Source organism: Barbus barbus (genome assembly GCF_936440315.1).
Source record: "Barbus barbus genome assembly, chromosome: 10".
Classification (NCBI taxonomy): domain Eukaryota; kingdom Metazoa; phylum Chordata; class Actinopteri; order Cypriniformes; family Cyprinidae; genus Barbus; species Barbus barbus.
Genome location: NC_136738.1, coordinates 24,130,007 through 24,146,144, shown reverse-complemented (window position 1 = coordinate 24,146,144; position 16,138 = coordinate 24,130,007). Strand labels below are relative to the sequence as shown.

Below are 16,138 nucleotides of genomic sequence, written 5' to 3'. Positions count from 1 at the left end.
TAGCCTAGTCTTAAATGTTAACGCTGATGTAAATCATGCATGACGATTGCAAACATTGTATGGTAAGAATTTGCTCTTATGAATACAGAATTTTTTTCTTTAGGGTCATCATAAACATAATACATCATAAAATATTTATGTCCGGTATCTCCAGCAGCATACCATATGATCTGTTCATGACATCATATCCGCTCTACGGGTGATGGTCAGGTCATATCCTGTTCATTTGCATGTTCTGAGGGTGGGGTATATGGCAGCAACCACAGCTTCAGAGAAACTACAGGGTGTACAGTGAGTCGGAACAGGCGATTAATGCGGTCCACAAGATAGCATAAGAGACTGTGGAGGACGAAGTCACCGAGAGGTAACGTGTCTTTATATATGCCCTGTTTATTCATTCTTTTGTTTGTTCATGCATTTTAAAAATGATCCCTTCCAGCTCGAGCTTTTGTTACTGGTCGACAGGCAGTTATTACAAGTCCCTGTGGGCGTATTTTACTTACAACCGTTATAATTATTTCGCTGTATGGGTTAGTTTGACCCAGCGGACGGCTGATCGCGAGAGACGGGCGTTTCTGCGGATGTTGCGCGTGCTTGGTTGATGTGGAGCTCCAACGTGGATGTGCTGCTTATGGCATGTAACGTTACGTATATGAATCAGAGATATTAGCCACTTTTAATGAATAGACTAACTTGCAGCATCCCTTGAATTGTTTAGCTTTTTCATCAAATAAGGTGAAATTTAAGTGTTAATACTTCAGGAAATATTGGTCATTAACCTCACTGGGTCAATTAAATATTAGCCTATGTGACCTTATTTTCTGTTCAGTTTCTGTTAGGAGAATTGGGGCATGCCTAAGTGCCATTTAAACACTAAATACCCATATAATGAAAATAAAAGTGTGAAAACCTTTATTTATTCTAAAGAAAATAATGCTAAATGAAGCTGTGATTCAGTAGGTGCCTGATTTTTGTGACCGAATTGATAAATTTCGTATAAAATAAAGAGAACTGTATGCAGCATGATTGCTTAGTTAAATGTTGATTTGTGGGTTTTTACTTCCTGTTGGATGTGGGACAATTGTTTTTTGTTTTGGAGAATATATTATATATTTTTTGGGACACCAAAGTGTACTGTATTCCTGATATGTGTCACTTTTCTTCCATTTGTGAGGGAACAGTTGTTCATTTTACTTTTATACTCATCCTTCAGGAACTTCTGAGCCTTACTTCCTATATTCACCTAATAACATGTAATTTTAAATTACTTATGGGTAAAAATGGAGCACTTTAAGGCACTGTGTATGCTTCTTTTTTACCATACATCTCAACTGTTTCCCATTATATTTACGCAATACAATCCAGCTTTGAAATCTCTTTACTTTTGCAACCCATTTCAGTTTATATTTAGTAATCCATCTTGTTTTTGACCGAGTTTGTAAAGAAGTACTTTTCTATCTCTTTATTAGTTTGAAATATGGATTCAGATGTCCTTGTATCCAGCATGCATATTAACCTTGAAAGCAGGCCTGCATCTCGAGCAGAATCTGTTATGTCAGTACTTTGGTTTGTTTTTATTTCATACTCTTGAGTGGTCACTTTTTTCCCCTCTTTGTCTCTAGGGTGTTTGGGTGTAACCTCACTGCCAGTAGTGGCTGTGCCCTTATCATCTTCAGAATGGTTGTGAAGTAAAGGCACAGTTATCTCATTTTTTTTTACATATTATTGCAAAAATATGCATATTTGATAAACTCCTTATGGTAACTGTTCGAATTGTATTTTTTTAATGGTTTTTTACGTTTTAATACCTTGATTAATAGTACTTAGATTTTTAGCGGGAAAGCTACAATGCGCACATTATATGCAGTACCATATTTTCAAAGGATCATGTGAAAATCCTTGTGCAGTGCAATACATTGAAATAACAATTTCACTGTGCAACAGGTTTTTGTTTATCTTTTAGGTGGCTTGCACTTGAATTGTCTGTATCACGGAAACAAGCAGGCCTCTGGGTTCAACATGCTAATGACCTGTCTGAAGCTTGTACCATTTAATTTGTTTGCTGTACTCTGTTTCAGACACACAAGTCACTTTAGTGACTTGGACGTTTGAACTGACATTGGTTCAAGTTAGCTAGGATTAGGGTTAGGTTAGGCAAGAAAGGTTGGGAGATTAGAGTTTGAGAATGGCTGTAGAATACGCATACATGCTGAATATTCATTGTTTTGTCAGTAATCTGATGCAGTAGTCAGATGCTTTTTCAGTGTTCTTCAACAAAATATCCAGCTATAACAGTGAAGTCTTGTGTCTCCACTCAGTTTATTATAGGATTAAGTTTTAAACTTAATAGGATTAAACCTAATTCTAGAAAACTGAGCAAAAATTCCCAATATCTTAGTAATAAAATGCTCCAGATGTAACTATGCTGACCCTGTTGGTGTAGAGTTTCAACAAATTACTGGGAAAATATGGGCAGAAATGTTGAACCATTCATTTTATGCCTGTCTTTTTTATTGTATGTGCCATACATTCTTTCATTGTTATTGAAATACCCTGTTTGCACGTCTATAGGGCAGTGTGTTGTGAAATACCTCACAATATGCTATACCGTTCAAGAGTTTGTGGTTGGTAAGATTTTTTTTGTTTGTTTTTGAAAATTTATGCTAATCAAGGCTGATGGCAGATGGACTATTCTGACGATGCTTTTCATACTTTTATTTTCAACAACACGTTCAAAAGCACCGATTCATTCAAAGAGAGATGTAATGAAACACACTGTTGAAATCATTTTAACTTTGAACGCCGCTTTTAAAGGCTCAAATGCGTCGATGCTAAGACAGATTTTGCTTTCCTTGAACATGACAACCTGTTTTCACAAATATACATGACTCAGCCTGAATCTCTCTCTCTCTCTCTCTCATATTCGTTGTCTGTTTAGGCTTAAGTGCAAATTTATTGAGCCTCTGTACAAATCAGCATGGTACACATTGTTATTATTACTAATATTCAGTACACATGCACGAAGTGACAGCCCTGCATGACAGTGCATTTTACTATGCAGTCAATGGGACGGTCACAAGCCTCACAATTTTCATCCAAAATATCTTGGGTTTGTTTTCTGTAATAAAAATCTATAATTTTTTTTTAAATTGTGTTCTAAACACGAACGAAGGGTGTTGCGGGTTTGGAATGACATGGGGGTAAGTGATTAATGACAATTTTCATTTTGTGGCGGAGTATCCCTTTAATCAAAAATACAGTGATATCGTGAAATGAGTTTTGAAAACGGTAATGCTGATTAATATATATTATTTTTTGGAAACAGGGATACTTTTTCAGGATAAAAAAAAAATAAATGAATTTATTTTAAAAATAAATTTTGTAATAAATAAAAATGAAAAAAACAAACACTGACTCCAAACTTCAGTGTATATTTGTCAGTAGCAGTATTAATTTCTGCATGATTCATGTGTAAAGCTCACACTTTAATGTTTTAGACCTGTGATTTTCCCCTGAAAAATCTCACCTGTGCTAGTCATTGCACTCTTAGGTGAATAAGGGTACTTTTTTGAAGAAACGCGCATATCAACCCAGCCAAGTTTATGAATGGCAACAGTTTCCCTTAGATTGGTTTCTCTTTTGCCAGGCCTTGTGATCTAACTGAAAAAAAAACCCAACCCTTGAATAAAAAGCAAGTTCTGCTTTTTATTACAGGCCATCTCATATAGTGTCATTAGGCTGCGCATGTTCTACATGCCCCACCCAACAACATAGCAAATTCAGATCAGCAAAATGTGCATTTCTGGAGATTCAGCAACACTTTTTTTTCCCTTAATGAAACACTTTTTATTCTGGCATAATGCTCTGATATTCTTAATTTTTCTGTCATCATTCACTTTATAATTCATTATTCTTATGTAATCTGGATTATAGAGGGTCATGAACTAGTCATACCAGTGGGGAATGTGGAGCCAGAAGTTCAGTAATTTATTTCTTGGTTTTGACTTTGTGCTCCTAAACACTCCCACATGGGATGTTTCTCTTGCCCTGGATACCCCTTGAGAGCCCAGTGGAGTCTGTGTCTCTGGGTATGTGATTAAAAGGGTTTGAGATAAACAGTGAGGTTAAATCCATCTTTTATGGGATGTGTGATGGGGTAGAATATTTTGTAAATGAGCTCTATATGAAGGTATTTGCCAGTGGTTTCTTGTAAAAAACTGTGCTGCTTTCTTTAAACTTTATATTATTGCTTATAAGAGGTCGACCAGTAATGTATTTTCTCAATTACCACTGAATGTCTTTCAGCGTTTGCTCATTAACAATGCCTAGTATAACATTCATTTATCAATTGTCACCGTTTTCTAAAAATTCCTTTTCGCAGGTGGGTTGCATAAGGTTTTATCTGTAATTTATTTGAATGAAAAATTCTTTATGTCTGCCTAACACAGAGATTGTTTTCCCTCCTTGTAAATGAAATGAAGAGGTACTTGAGAATTTATTTCACTTGCTCTGGAGAATGTTTTTGCAGTGCTGTTGAAATCAATTCCACCTTTCCCACAGAGCAGAGTAGCAGCTTGTTGGAAATGATTTGATATGCGGGAAAATATACATAAGATATAAAATGTTAAAATTTTTGCTGCTTTTTAGATGGAGAATATCATGGTTACTTTCACTTGTTTATTCAAAATACTCTTCAGTAGCTGTGTGTAAAGAGATTGTCCAATGGAAGAGCTTAACTTCTCTCCATGCCCGGTTTGGATAACAGCATGGCTATGGTCCCTGTTCATCACCACTGCCTTTATATATCTGAATGAAGCCTCTGTGTCCCAGCTCTAGATGGTTAGTATTCAGCAGAGATGCTCACCTTGAGTTTGAAGGAGAAACAAGATCCTCAGATGACAGATCCTTTGCTTTCTTGTACAGATTAAGCACGTTTATGTAGTTTATTCATAACTGATCAAATCTGGCATTTCATATCACCAATCTTGTATGAGAAATTTCTTTATGTCTGTACCTCCGAAAAGAAACATTATTTTAGACATGATGAATGCTTGAAGGAGAGTATAACTGTCCACATGAGCTTTTGGAGCCACTGTAGTTCTTAAAATGCTCTTTTATTTAGCTCTTTCATGGCAAGAAATATGGCTTGCTTTTCTATCATTTTATTTTTAGAATCAAAGAAGACCCTGAAGTCCAGGTAAGCTGAGACTCGTAAAAATATTATTTTCTCTGGCTTACTTTTATCCATTACTGATTAAAAAAGAGCTCAAGCTTTTCCCTAAATATGCTTACATGTGGTTCTCATTCAGGAGATGTAGGTTTGATTCTGAAACCAAAATTATGAACGGTAAGAGTGGAAGCTGTCAATGCAATGTCAATACAGCTTTCAACACATGGTTCTTAGCCGTTGAGGAGTCACTTTTTTGTTTTTCATCCTTAGTGTGCAGGTCTTTTCACATCTGTAATATCTGGGCAGGCATGTTTGGCGCAATGGTGTTATGAAATTAAAACTTTTTATAACACACCACCCATATCTGTTCATATACCAACCTGGGATCATTGGAAAAAGCTGTGGCAAAATTTCTTCAAAACGAATGCTTTTTACACATTTCACAACAAAAAATGAATGTGAATCTGGCCACTTTTTTGTTGGTTTTTGTATTTATCGCAGCAGGTCTAAAATTTAATGACCAGTAAGTTGTGCTAAAAGGTTAATGCTCTTATCACATTTGAAAGTAATGTACCATCTACATTAAATTCTATCCTAAACCTAACTCCCATGAAAATTCCATGAAAATATCAGAGGAGTGGCTCATATCCGTAAACAGTTATGTCAGGTTTTTTCTGACTGGTTTGTCATTGCTCTGTTACTAGTGTATTATCTTTTTTTTAAATCCTCTTATGGCAGTTTACTGCTATTGCACTTCCTGCAATGTATCATACCTTTTGTTTTATTTTGAGGTATGTGTCTACTCGCACTCACCAGAAGAATCTGAAGAGAGCACTTTCTGCCTCTCTTATGTGTATATAGAAGAAATAAAACACATTGTGTACCCATTCTTCGCTAGTCAGTGCATCCCTGCAGAATCGAGGCTTATAACCTGTCTGCACTGGCTCATATTATTCATTTATACTGTATTTGTTCCCCCGCTGTACATTCCTTTTGCAGTACTCTAGGCTTAAGTCTCTGTTGCAGATGAGAGTTTATCTCTGCTGTCTGTTCCCAGCTGGCACTGGTCTCAAGGGTATGAGAGTGTACAGGGAAAGTATGAAGGGAAGTAAGAGTATGATTTGGAAGGGGAGAGAGGGGATTTTTGTAGCCATATCAGGCTTTGGCCTAGTTTTTTTCCATTGTTTTTCCCATTAATCTGGCAGGAAGTTCCAAATAAGCCTAGCTTAGCGAAAAGTCATCTGGTTTCCTGTAGGTCAGGATTTTCGTCTCGCACAGTATGTCAAACTATGTATATGGATTTGTGTGTGTTTGTTTGTAGAATCCATTTCAGATTTAAGGCTTCATCCTAAACTCATTTATAGCTTATTTTTCCAATATTTCTTCTGCAAGACAGTTTGGCTTTAGTACTACAAAATTTACACTGAAGTTTGAGATGAGTTTGTTAGTCTTGAGCATGATGATTTTTTTTTTTTTTTTTTTTTTTAAGAATAAAAAAATTAAAACATTGTACACTAGGCTACCTTTTAAAAAGTTTGGGGTCAATACTTTTTTTTTATTTTTTTTAAATTTGAAATAAATAACAAATCTAGGGCCCTATGATTTCTGCGATGCTGAAAACGCGGAATGTCACGGAATTTGTCAAAGTTTGCATGAATTAATTAAAAGTAGGTCATTGCACTTAAATCAAATCGAGATATGGACTAGTATCTGTAAATATTACATTTAACATTTAATAAGGCTACTGTAATAAGAAATAAAAATAGTTTGTATGCATTCAAATAATTAGACATGCTAAAACACAGAATTTGGTAACAAAACATAAGGTGAGGAAAAAAATAAAACATCTCATACGGCTCATTGTCATTTTTTGTTACACTTTTAATAAATTAATGTTAAATTGTATAAATTTCATGATTTGAATTAATTAGACATGCTTTTTGATTGATACCATTTAAAGAGGAGTCCAGAAAAATTAAAACGGGAAAAAATGGAATCCAGAAAATTAAACGGAAAAAACAGAATTTAGAAAAAAATAAAACAGAATTTGGGAAAAAATAAAACAGATTTTACAGGGCCCTACATTCAGCAAAGATGCTTTGAATTAAACTTTTACATTGTTACAAAAATCTTTCAAATAAATTCTGTTGTTTTGAATGTTCTATTCATAAAATAAATAAACCTGAAAAGAAATCTATCACGGTTTCCACAAAACTATTAAGCAGCACAACTGTTTTTAAAATTTATACTTGAGCACCAAATAAACATATTTCTAAAGGCTCATGTGACAATGAAGATTGGAGTAATGGCTGTTCAAAATTCATCTTTATAACAAGATTCAATTATATTTTACAGTGGTAATAACATGGAAACCATTATTTTGATTTCTCAATATTTACTGCCTGTTTTACTGTGTTTTTGATCAAATAGATACAGCCACGGTGAGCATAAGAGACTTCTTTCATAAACATTTAGACATTTAATTTTGGCATGAATTTGTACAGCCCTAATATTTATATAAACCCCAGGTTCTGGCTCAGTTTTGTAAATGCTTACTTGCAAGCGCAAAAAGTTCAATCTAAGTTAAGCCCATATAGGTTTAATATTTAATGCAACAAAGCTGTGTGTATTTATCAGTAAGTGTGTTACCTGGGTAATTAACCAAAGATATACAGTTGAGTTACAGCTGAGTTACGGAACCGCTGTCAAAGTGGCAAACACAATTAAGTGGAAGAATCACTTCCTTTAGAGAAGATTGTACAATCTAAAAAAAAAAAAAGGAACTACACAGAAAGGGAATAAATGCTGATAAAATCATTAGTATTTATGTATGTCTATGTGAACTATTAGTGCAGTAGGTATTACACACTAATTTTCAGTTTTTATTCTTGTGCAACTCATACCAGATCATCTTAATAGTTAAAGACCGACGATGGTGATAATTGAGCTTGTTCATTCTGTCTTATGGTTATTCTCTGAAAGCTTTATCAGTGGATGAAGTGTGCCATATGAACTAATGCTGGCACTGTCACCTACTCTGCTTTTCTGTGGCCTCTTCTTTATCAATGCCTGAGCTCCTGACGTGTGCCATGATTGTCCCCAGCAGGCCTGCAATCAGAGAGGGTGAGGCCGAATAGGTCAGCTCGCCACTCCACTCAAGCAGAGGGCATCACCCTCTCTTGTACATGAAATCAGTGACCCTCTTCTAAACTGGCATCCATGTAAACAGCTAAAAATGAGAGAATCTGTGCTGCATGGGAATAGAGTCATCACTGATCTCTGCGCTTCTCTCTCAGGTGTAGAGAGGTTCACCGGTGACACTGCTGAAGAGCGCTCATTGCTTTTAGTGGCACGGCAGCTCCATAGGCCCTGCTCACAGGGGTTTGGTGATGAACGAGTGTAGCAGAATGTGGACAGTACTGAGGGAATACTAATGAATTCCACCAGCCGGGGAAGGAGGAGGGCCATCATTAATATTTCAGAAGCTGGTCGCCATCCGGTCGTACTTGAGAAGTGTGCATATGTAGGTCATATCTGCCATCATTTTAGCATGCCCAGCCCCTGTTTAACCCTGTTTAACTGGCATTTTCTGTAACGGCGACGACACAGTGCATGTATGCCACTGTGTTGCACTGCCTTGTCATTTGGATTTCACCAGTTAAATCTTTTACCACATCTACAACCTTTTTTTTTAATATTTAAAAGTTTGGGGTCAGAAATTTTAATTTATTTAGTTATTTATTTGAAGAAAGAAATTAACATTTTAGCAAGGATGCATTGATTCAGTCGATCAAAAGTGGCAGACTTGCACTGTTACAGAAGATTTCTATATCAAATAAATGTTGCTCCTTTAAACTCTCAGGGGAAAAATGGTCTCCACAAAAATATTAATCATCATAACTGTTTTTACTATTTAATAATAAGAAGAAATGTTACTTGAACACTAAATCGGCATATTATAATGATTTCTGAAGGATGATGTGACACTTAAACTAAAGTAGTGCCTGCTGAAAATTCACTTTTGGTATCAGAGGCATAAACTACATTTTAAAATATATTCAAAACAGTTATTTTAAATTGTAATAGTATTTGTGATCAAATAAGTTCAGCAGCGGTGATAAGTTTGAGTGATTTCTTTCAAAAATAATCATCATGCTATTATCATACTCTGGTTTTTACCATGGTAAAAAAAAGTTTTACCAATCAGGCTACTTGATTATATACATACTGTCTACTCCCAACATGACTTATAGTTACGAGACACCAAGCATTTTAAATTGACATCTTTTAAATAAGCCTTCGTTAGTAGATTCTTACGCCTTCCTGCACAGTGCCCCAGTTTCCTATTTAGGCATTTTTTTGAGGGAACACCAGGAACAATAGCTGGAAGCAGAGGGTCATGTTCTCCTTTCCTCTGCTTAAGAAGGTTAGTATGAACGTTCTCCAGTGGTCTTCTCCTTATTCTCATATGGATGGTCTTATGAATCATAGCAGGATGCAGAATTAGCCCAGCTGTTTGTATTTCAGACTCAATTAAGCCTAATTAAGTATTATCCTCATTAATCAGCTATGGTTCTCCAAAGAAGATGGTACAATCATATTTATTTGAAACATGCAAATTCAGCATAATTAGCAAGCGTCATTAGTACACGTTTTGCATATTTATAAAATGCTATTTTAGTGGACTGTTCACCCACATTAGGTGAAACCAGATTGTGGTATGGTGTTTTTTTTTAAGGTGCACTCTGCTTTAGATGTTGTAGATGGGGAAATGACCAGTTCTGCTTATAACAATAATTACAGGGCTTTTCACCAACAAGATTTTACTTTCATAGATAAGTGTTTTCCCAGAAGAGGATGCAAATAATGCAAATTGAAATACGCTTGCATGACATGATGTACCTCTTAGTGCTAAGCAATTAACCATTTTTATCTAACAGGTTCTTTGTGTTCTCATTGAGCATCTATTTATGGTGACTTGGGGTGAATTTATTAAGAAACATGCCATATGGATTACAATTACAAATTAATGTTTTTAAAATGTATAAATTGTTAATTCTTAAAGTAAAATGTTTGGATCCAGCATGATCCAGCAATTTATTTTATTGTATGATTTAAGAACCATGAATCCAAATGAATGTTCAGCTGCACACCTGAACATTTGTTGAAGATTGAGCCTCTCCATAATGGTTTTGTTTCTCCACAGGTGGTGCCAGATTGTCTGTGGGCGTCTTGTGGTGTACCTGAGGAAGGCAATTAGATATGGCAGCCAATAAGAGTAAGGGTCAGAGCTCCCTCGCCCTGCACAAGGTTATCATGGTGGGCAGTGGAGGCGTAGGAAAGTCTGCTCTTACCCTTCAGTTTATGTATGATGAGGTAAGTCAACAGACCAAAATCTGGCAGATACAGTTTTTTTTTTTTTTTTTTTTTTTTTTTTTTTTTGTAGACACTAGTGTCAAAAAATGTCTTCAAGATGCATTGCCTTGGTTTATTTAACAGTAGTGATTATTGCTATTTTCTGTCCCTCAGTTTGTTGAAGATTATGAGCCCACAAAGGCCGACAGTTACAGGAAGAAAGTGGTGTTGGATGGAGAAGAGGTGCAGATTGACATTTTGGACACAGCTGGGCAGGAAGACTATGCGGCTATCCGAGACAACTATTTCCGTAGCGGAGAGGGTTTCCTGTTGGTGTTCTCCATAACCGAGCACGAGTCTTTCACGGCCACAGCAGAATTCAGGTCAGTGGTATTGCACCATTTTAGCTACTTGAAGCATACGCTAGTACAATCGGAAAATTGGATCTCCCGTCGTGACCTAGTATGGTTGGAAAATTGGATCACTCAACATTAAACGTATCCATGTGTGTTACAGGGAGCAGATCCTGCGGGTTAAAGCTGAGGAGGATAAGATTCCACTGCTTTTGGTTGGAAACAAGTCGGACCTTGAGGATCGGAGGCAGGTTTCAGTGGACGAGGCCAGAGGAAAAGCAGAAGAGTGGGGTGTGCAGTATGTAGAGACTTCTGCCAAGACAAGGGCCAATGTGGACAAGGTAATATTTGTGTCTTTTTTTTTTTTCAATATAGATTTTAGATGGAATCTTGATAGAGCCTGTCTATCTGTCTCAGGTTCATTTTTTTCTGGTTTATAAAGTTGTTTTTTAATTATATTTATAAAATGCATCTCGTCTTTGTGGAATTATAGATGCCTTGGCTACAGCTTATTAAATGTAGCAGAATCCAGTTTTGGAACATCTTCTGTGTAATGCAGTTTCTGATGGAAGTATTTGATCAATATGTAGGTACTCTAGTGCCACAAAATTACAGGTATAGAGAGGCTGTTCAGCAAACAATAAAAAAGTGCATATTTTTCATTTTTATTCTACCTGTTTGTTTTTATATCACAATGGAGTTGCGCTTTCCTGTTTTGTTCAATTGCAAAGTCACTGCTAGTATGATTTTTTTGCCGCTAGTATTCATTTGTCAACTTATTTATTTTAAGGGAAATTTGTACTGGGAAGGGAAACGACAAAAAGAAAGTGTTTCTCTTTAATTTAGCTTATTTTATTATTATTATTATTTTTATTTTTTGCACTGTTCATTTGTTTTTATTCATTAATTTTAACAACAGTGTCGTACTGCGCAATAATGAACCCTTTGTGTCTCCAAAGGTATTTTTTGATCTAATGAGGGAAGTCCGTGCTAAAAAGATGTCAGAAAATAAGGACAAAAACGGAAAGGGAAAAAATAAGAAGAATAAGAAGAGCTTCAAAGAGCGATGCTGTTTACTTTGAACTACACTTGGACTTTTCCCCACCAAATCTACTTGCAACTCTGTGGGAAACTCCATCAGAGCCCTTTTTCTTTATTAAAATCAAAAGTTGATTAGTAAGGTTTTGTACTGGTCAAGGTAGGCCTTTACCACAATCTTTCATTCCCTTAGTTCATTTCAGATAACTAGACTAGGCCAAGACTGAATGGTATGCATACTTTTTAACAGAAGATGACCACTGTATGGCTACTGGTTGATGACTGTGGCACTTTAGGACTTTGTGAAATGTACTTGGCCAACATGTGCCCAACACTAACTTTATTACTGACAGTTTTAAGTAGAAATTGTCTTTATTACAGTAGGCAAAGTGATCTCTTTTTTTTATTGCACGCCTTTTTGAGTATTTGTGTTAGGTTTTTTAAAATCTAACCATTTTATTTCAACAACTGTTGACACCATCAGTGCATAGATAGCAAGAAATGTTTTTGCAGATCAAGATGTAATGTTGATAGTATTGTGGTTTTTAGACTCTATGAATTGATGCCATTGAAAAGCACACGTGTTATTGAGGACAGAGTGCCGAAGCATGGACTAATAGTGCCACTTGGTGGTTCATAAATACCTTTTCAGGAAGTCCTCATGCCTAACTGCAAGTTCCTAACCTCTGTGAGCTGATCTGCCTTTATGCTTTTGTGTTTTATTGAAATATTTTTGTAGGACTTGTTACATTTCCACCACTGTCTTATGAGAAGAATGTATTCTGTGTGAAAATGTGCCAACAAGCATCATGACTAAAAGCGCTTCGCTGCATTTTCAGATTGAACAAATAAAACACATTTTCTTTAGTGTTTGTTTTGCACTCTGAGCTCGGAGCTGTGGTAAAACTGCTCTTTTATACAAATATCACCTAACCAAACTGCAATTTGTATTGTAGTTTTCCCACTGGCTATTAGAAGAAAAACTTCAAAGTATGTTGCCAAATAAACTTTTTTTTTTCTTCCTTTGTATCACTTGTTTTTCACTTCTAGGATTCATTGAATTTGAACAATTGGTACCTAACATGGAAATCAATTTCTAGAATGCTAGCAATTTCTTTCAAATGTTTGTCATAAGATCCTTATGAAGCGAAAAGGAAAGGTCATAAGAATTTGCCAAACCCTTATTAGGTTAATAACTATAGTGTTTTCTTAGGGTAATAGACTGTGGTACTGCTATTATAACTTTACAGTTTTACAGTTATTTATAGTTAACAATTGGTATTATTGTTATAAATAATAACAACGTATAGATTGTTGTATATTAAACAAATTATGTAATTTTAATAATAGTTGTTTTCATCAAGTTTTTTTTGTTTAACATTTTCATCATTGTTGTTTTAATATATAATTATTAACAATAAGCATGATATATTTTTGTTTATAAAGAACAATACCTTTTTTTAAATATGTAATTTTCTGTTATCCATATTGTTATTATTGTATTATCATTATTAATAAAACGGTGTATTTTGTTTATTTTATCGCTTGTTATGATCAACAACAATTATAATTTAATTTTTTTGTATTTTTAAAAAATAATTTAAAACGCTTGTAATTTAATTATTTGTTTTATTATTATTTATTAGTCTAGTTTTATAGTATATATCCAAATATACTATAGTATATAGTTTTATTTTTTATCATTGCTTTATTATTCTTATTAACAATAATATTTATTATTTTAATTACCATACAGATTTATATTTAGATAAGTTTTTAATGAATTAAGACTAGCTCATTTACTTGTTTCTATTAGTGTTGGGTCTCAAATTCATCAGTAGGTAGTTTCTGTCTTCCTTGCAAATGTATAAAAAAATCAGAGAGGGAGAGAATATTAACATTTCACCACAAAGTAATGATCAGGTTAGTACTGTTTATTTTTTTGTTTCTGCTGCATCCTGAATATTCTGTTCTACTGACAGCAGCATATGAACAAAGAGCCGTCTGTTAAATCAGTAGTGCTGGTAAACCTCAGTGTACCACTGGATGGCAGTCATGGTGTTTCCACATACACAGATTCAGTGCTGCTTGCTGCAACATGGAGCTGTTTCTGGATGTATTGATCAGAATCAGTGGTTTCTAATGCATGCCATTTGTTACAAGTACATGCCATTTAGTAACACTGGCCAATAAGTACTTTAATGGTGACTACAATTAGGCAAGGTTATGCATGATTATACACTATGTTCGGGTTTGCTTCTGTAATTAAGAAACATTAAGTTTTGAGACCAAGCATTTTGCACTGAAATCAACCTCTTGCCATTAGCAGTAAGAAACCTTCCATGCTTTTCCATGTGTTGAATTTGTTTATACATCTTCTCTAAAGCCATTAGAGTGGCATCAGCGACACAATATATGGTATTAACTTTATCCATTAACAAACAATCTTATATTTATAGTTTGGTGATGAGTTTTTGGCTCAAGGTCTGCATTTAAAGTCACACCAGAGGTGTTCAGCTGGGATCAGGACTTGGCTTTCTGCAGACCAGTCAAGTTCTTCCACACTGACTCAATCAATCATGTCTTTTTGAACCGTGCCTTAAGCCGGGCTCACACTGTGCGATTTTTAAAAGTCTTTTACGATTGTTGCTTGTCACACTGTACGAACATGATCCCCATGTCAGACTGTAGGATCTCAGTTGTCTTAATGTCAGACTGTACGACAGTCAAGACGCGATAAAAACGGACGTACTCAAGAAGACTTGTCCGGAGTTTTACGTCATCAATACGTGACCCGCGTTCTCTCGCTATAATGGTAGCAAGCAAACAACAGCAACGTGTAGCGTTAGTTTTATTAATTACATGCCTTGATGTTAAAAAAAAAAAAAAAAAAAAAAAACGAAAAAGACGACGTGTGTGGAGCAAGTCATGGCTGGGCAAAAGAGGACTTTATGGACTTCCAGTTCTACAGAGCGAACTTGAGGTAATTTTGTTATTCGAGTTTAAACATCCTGCCCCTTAATAAATAAACTTTAAGTAAACTTTACCTTGTACATGTATTGTTTTTACAAATAATGAATGGTTTGAAGTTGTCGCGCTAATTGCGTCATCAAGTTCAGTGCTCCTATTGGTTCTTGGTTTGACGGTCGTCGTAGGAGATGTCACACTGCAGGAAAAACTTGAGGAAAGTGTCTGAAATCTTCTGACGCTGCCAGAATTTAATCGGAGGAAAAAAATGATCGCAACGGCCATTAATCGGCTGTCGGTGAACATGTCAAACCAGCGATCTAGACAACCGATTTTAGCCTAGGATTATAGGAATCTTTTAGGATTTTCAAAATTTGTCTCAGACGAACAAATCGTGGCCAAAATCGCACAGTGTGAGCCGGGCTTTATACACAGAGGCACTGTCATGTTAGAATAGAAAAGGGTTCTGTCCAAACTGTTGCTATAAAATTAGAAGCACACAATTCCCCAGAATATCATTATATGCTTAAACATTAAGATTTGTACTCACAATTACTAAAGTAGTCAAACATGTTCATTAGAAGGGAGTGACCCAATACTTTTGGCAATATAGTGTATTTAAAAGTGGTTTTTCATTTGTTTTTTCTCTTTATATTTAAAAGAGTAAAGCGAAAACCTTTACATGAGGCAGAATAAGAAGTTGCAAAATAATAAAGGGTTATGGACTGTCATCTGCAAAATTTGCATTGTAAAGGAGAATTTGATTGGTTGTATTTATTTACTTATCTATTTTTCTATCAGTGTGATGAAAGATCATTTATTATGCTTTAGACAAGGTCTCTGCTTCCTATTATTTCTGCTGTGGAATTATTGAGTACAAACCCATACAGAACTACAAAATATGTTAGAATGTTATAATAATGGAAGTCGTAATGGGTGAGTTTGAAAATATTTCATATTGATTTGTTAAAAAGGCTTCTTTCAGATGTCCTTTGCACTGAGTATTCATAAACCTTGCAGTGGTACATGATTGAGGTCATCAAACTACCTTAATCAACAGGAGAGGTCTTCATTTTTATAAGAGCTTTCTGTTAAAGCAACCATAACAACAAAAGTAAGATCTGAAAACTGCACTGATATTGCTTTCATTTTAAGACAATCTTGGGGAACATTTGTGTTTGTGGTTACAGTTCAGAGGCAGAAGAATTTTGTTTTCCAAGACCTCCCATTTCAACCAAATGTCTCAAGAAGTCTC

General features: G+C 35.3%; 1 protein-coding gene across 3 annotated transcripts; it reads left to right on the top strand.

Moving 5' to 3' along the window:
• Window positions 1-213: 213 nt before the first annotated feature.
• ralba (v-ral simian leukemia viral oncogene homolog Ba (ras related)) lies at window positions 214-13,518 on the top strand. 3 transcript variants are annotated; one of them, XM_079427017.1, is made up of 6 exons: window positions 274-364; window positions 8,467-8,693; window positions 10,377-10,546; window positions 10,700-10,908; window positions 11,042-11,219; window positions 11,838-13,510. In XM_079427017.1, the coding sequence occupies exons 3-6, from the start codon at window positions 10,433-10,435 to the stop codon at window positions 11,958-11,960; spliced, it is 624 nt and encodes a 207-aa protein (XP_079283143.1). In that variant the 5' UTR covers window positions 274-364; window positions 8,467-8,693; window positions 10,377-10,432; the 3' UTR covers window positions 11,961-13,510. The 3 variants fall into 3 exon arrangements, with proteins under 3 accessions (XP_079283141.1, XP_079283143.1, XP_079283142.1); XM_079427015.1 differs by lacking the exon at window positions 8,467-8,693 and having other exon boundaries at window positions 214-364; window positions 11,838-13,518; XM_079427016.1 differs by lacking the exon at window positions 8,467-8,693 and having other exon boundaries at window positions 338-634.
• The last annotated feature ends 2,620 nt before the right edge of the window (window positions 13,519-16,138 follow it).

Bases quoted from the DNA above. Each gene is read 5' to 3' on its own strand.
- ralba (XM_079427015.1), top strand. From the start codon at position 10,433: ATGGCAGCCAATAAGAGTAAGGGTCAGAGCTCCCTCGCCCTGCACAAG. The intron at 10,909-11,041 runs GTCAGTGGTATT...TGTGTGTTACAG, and splicing joins ACGGCCACAGCAGAATTCAG to GGAGCAGATCCTGCGGGTTA. The intron at 11,220-11,837 runs GTAATATTTGTG...GTGTCTCCAAAG, and splicing joins CAAGGGCCAATGTGGACAAG to GTATTTTTTGATCTAATGAG.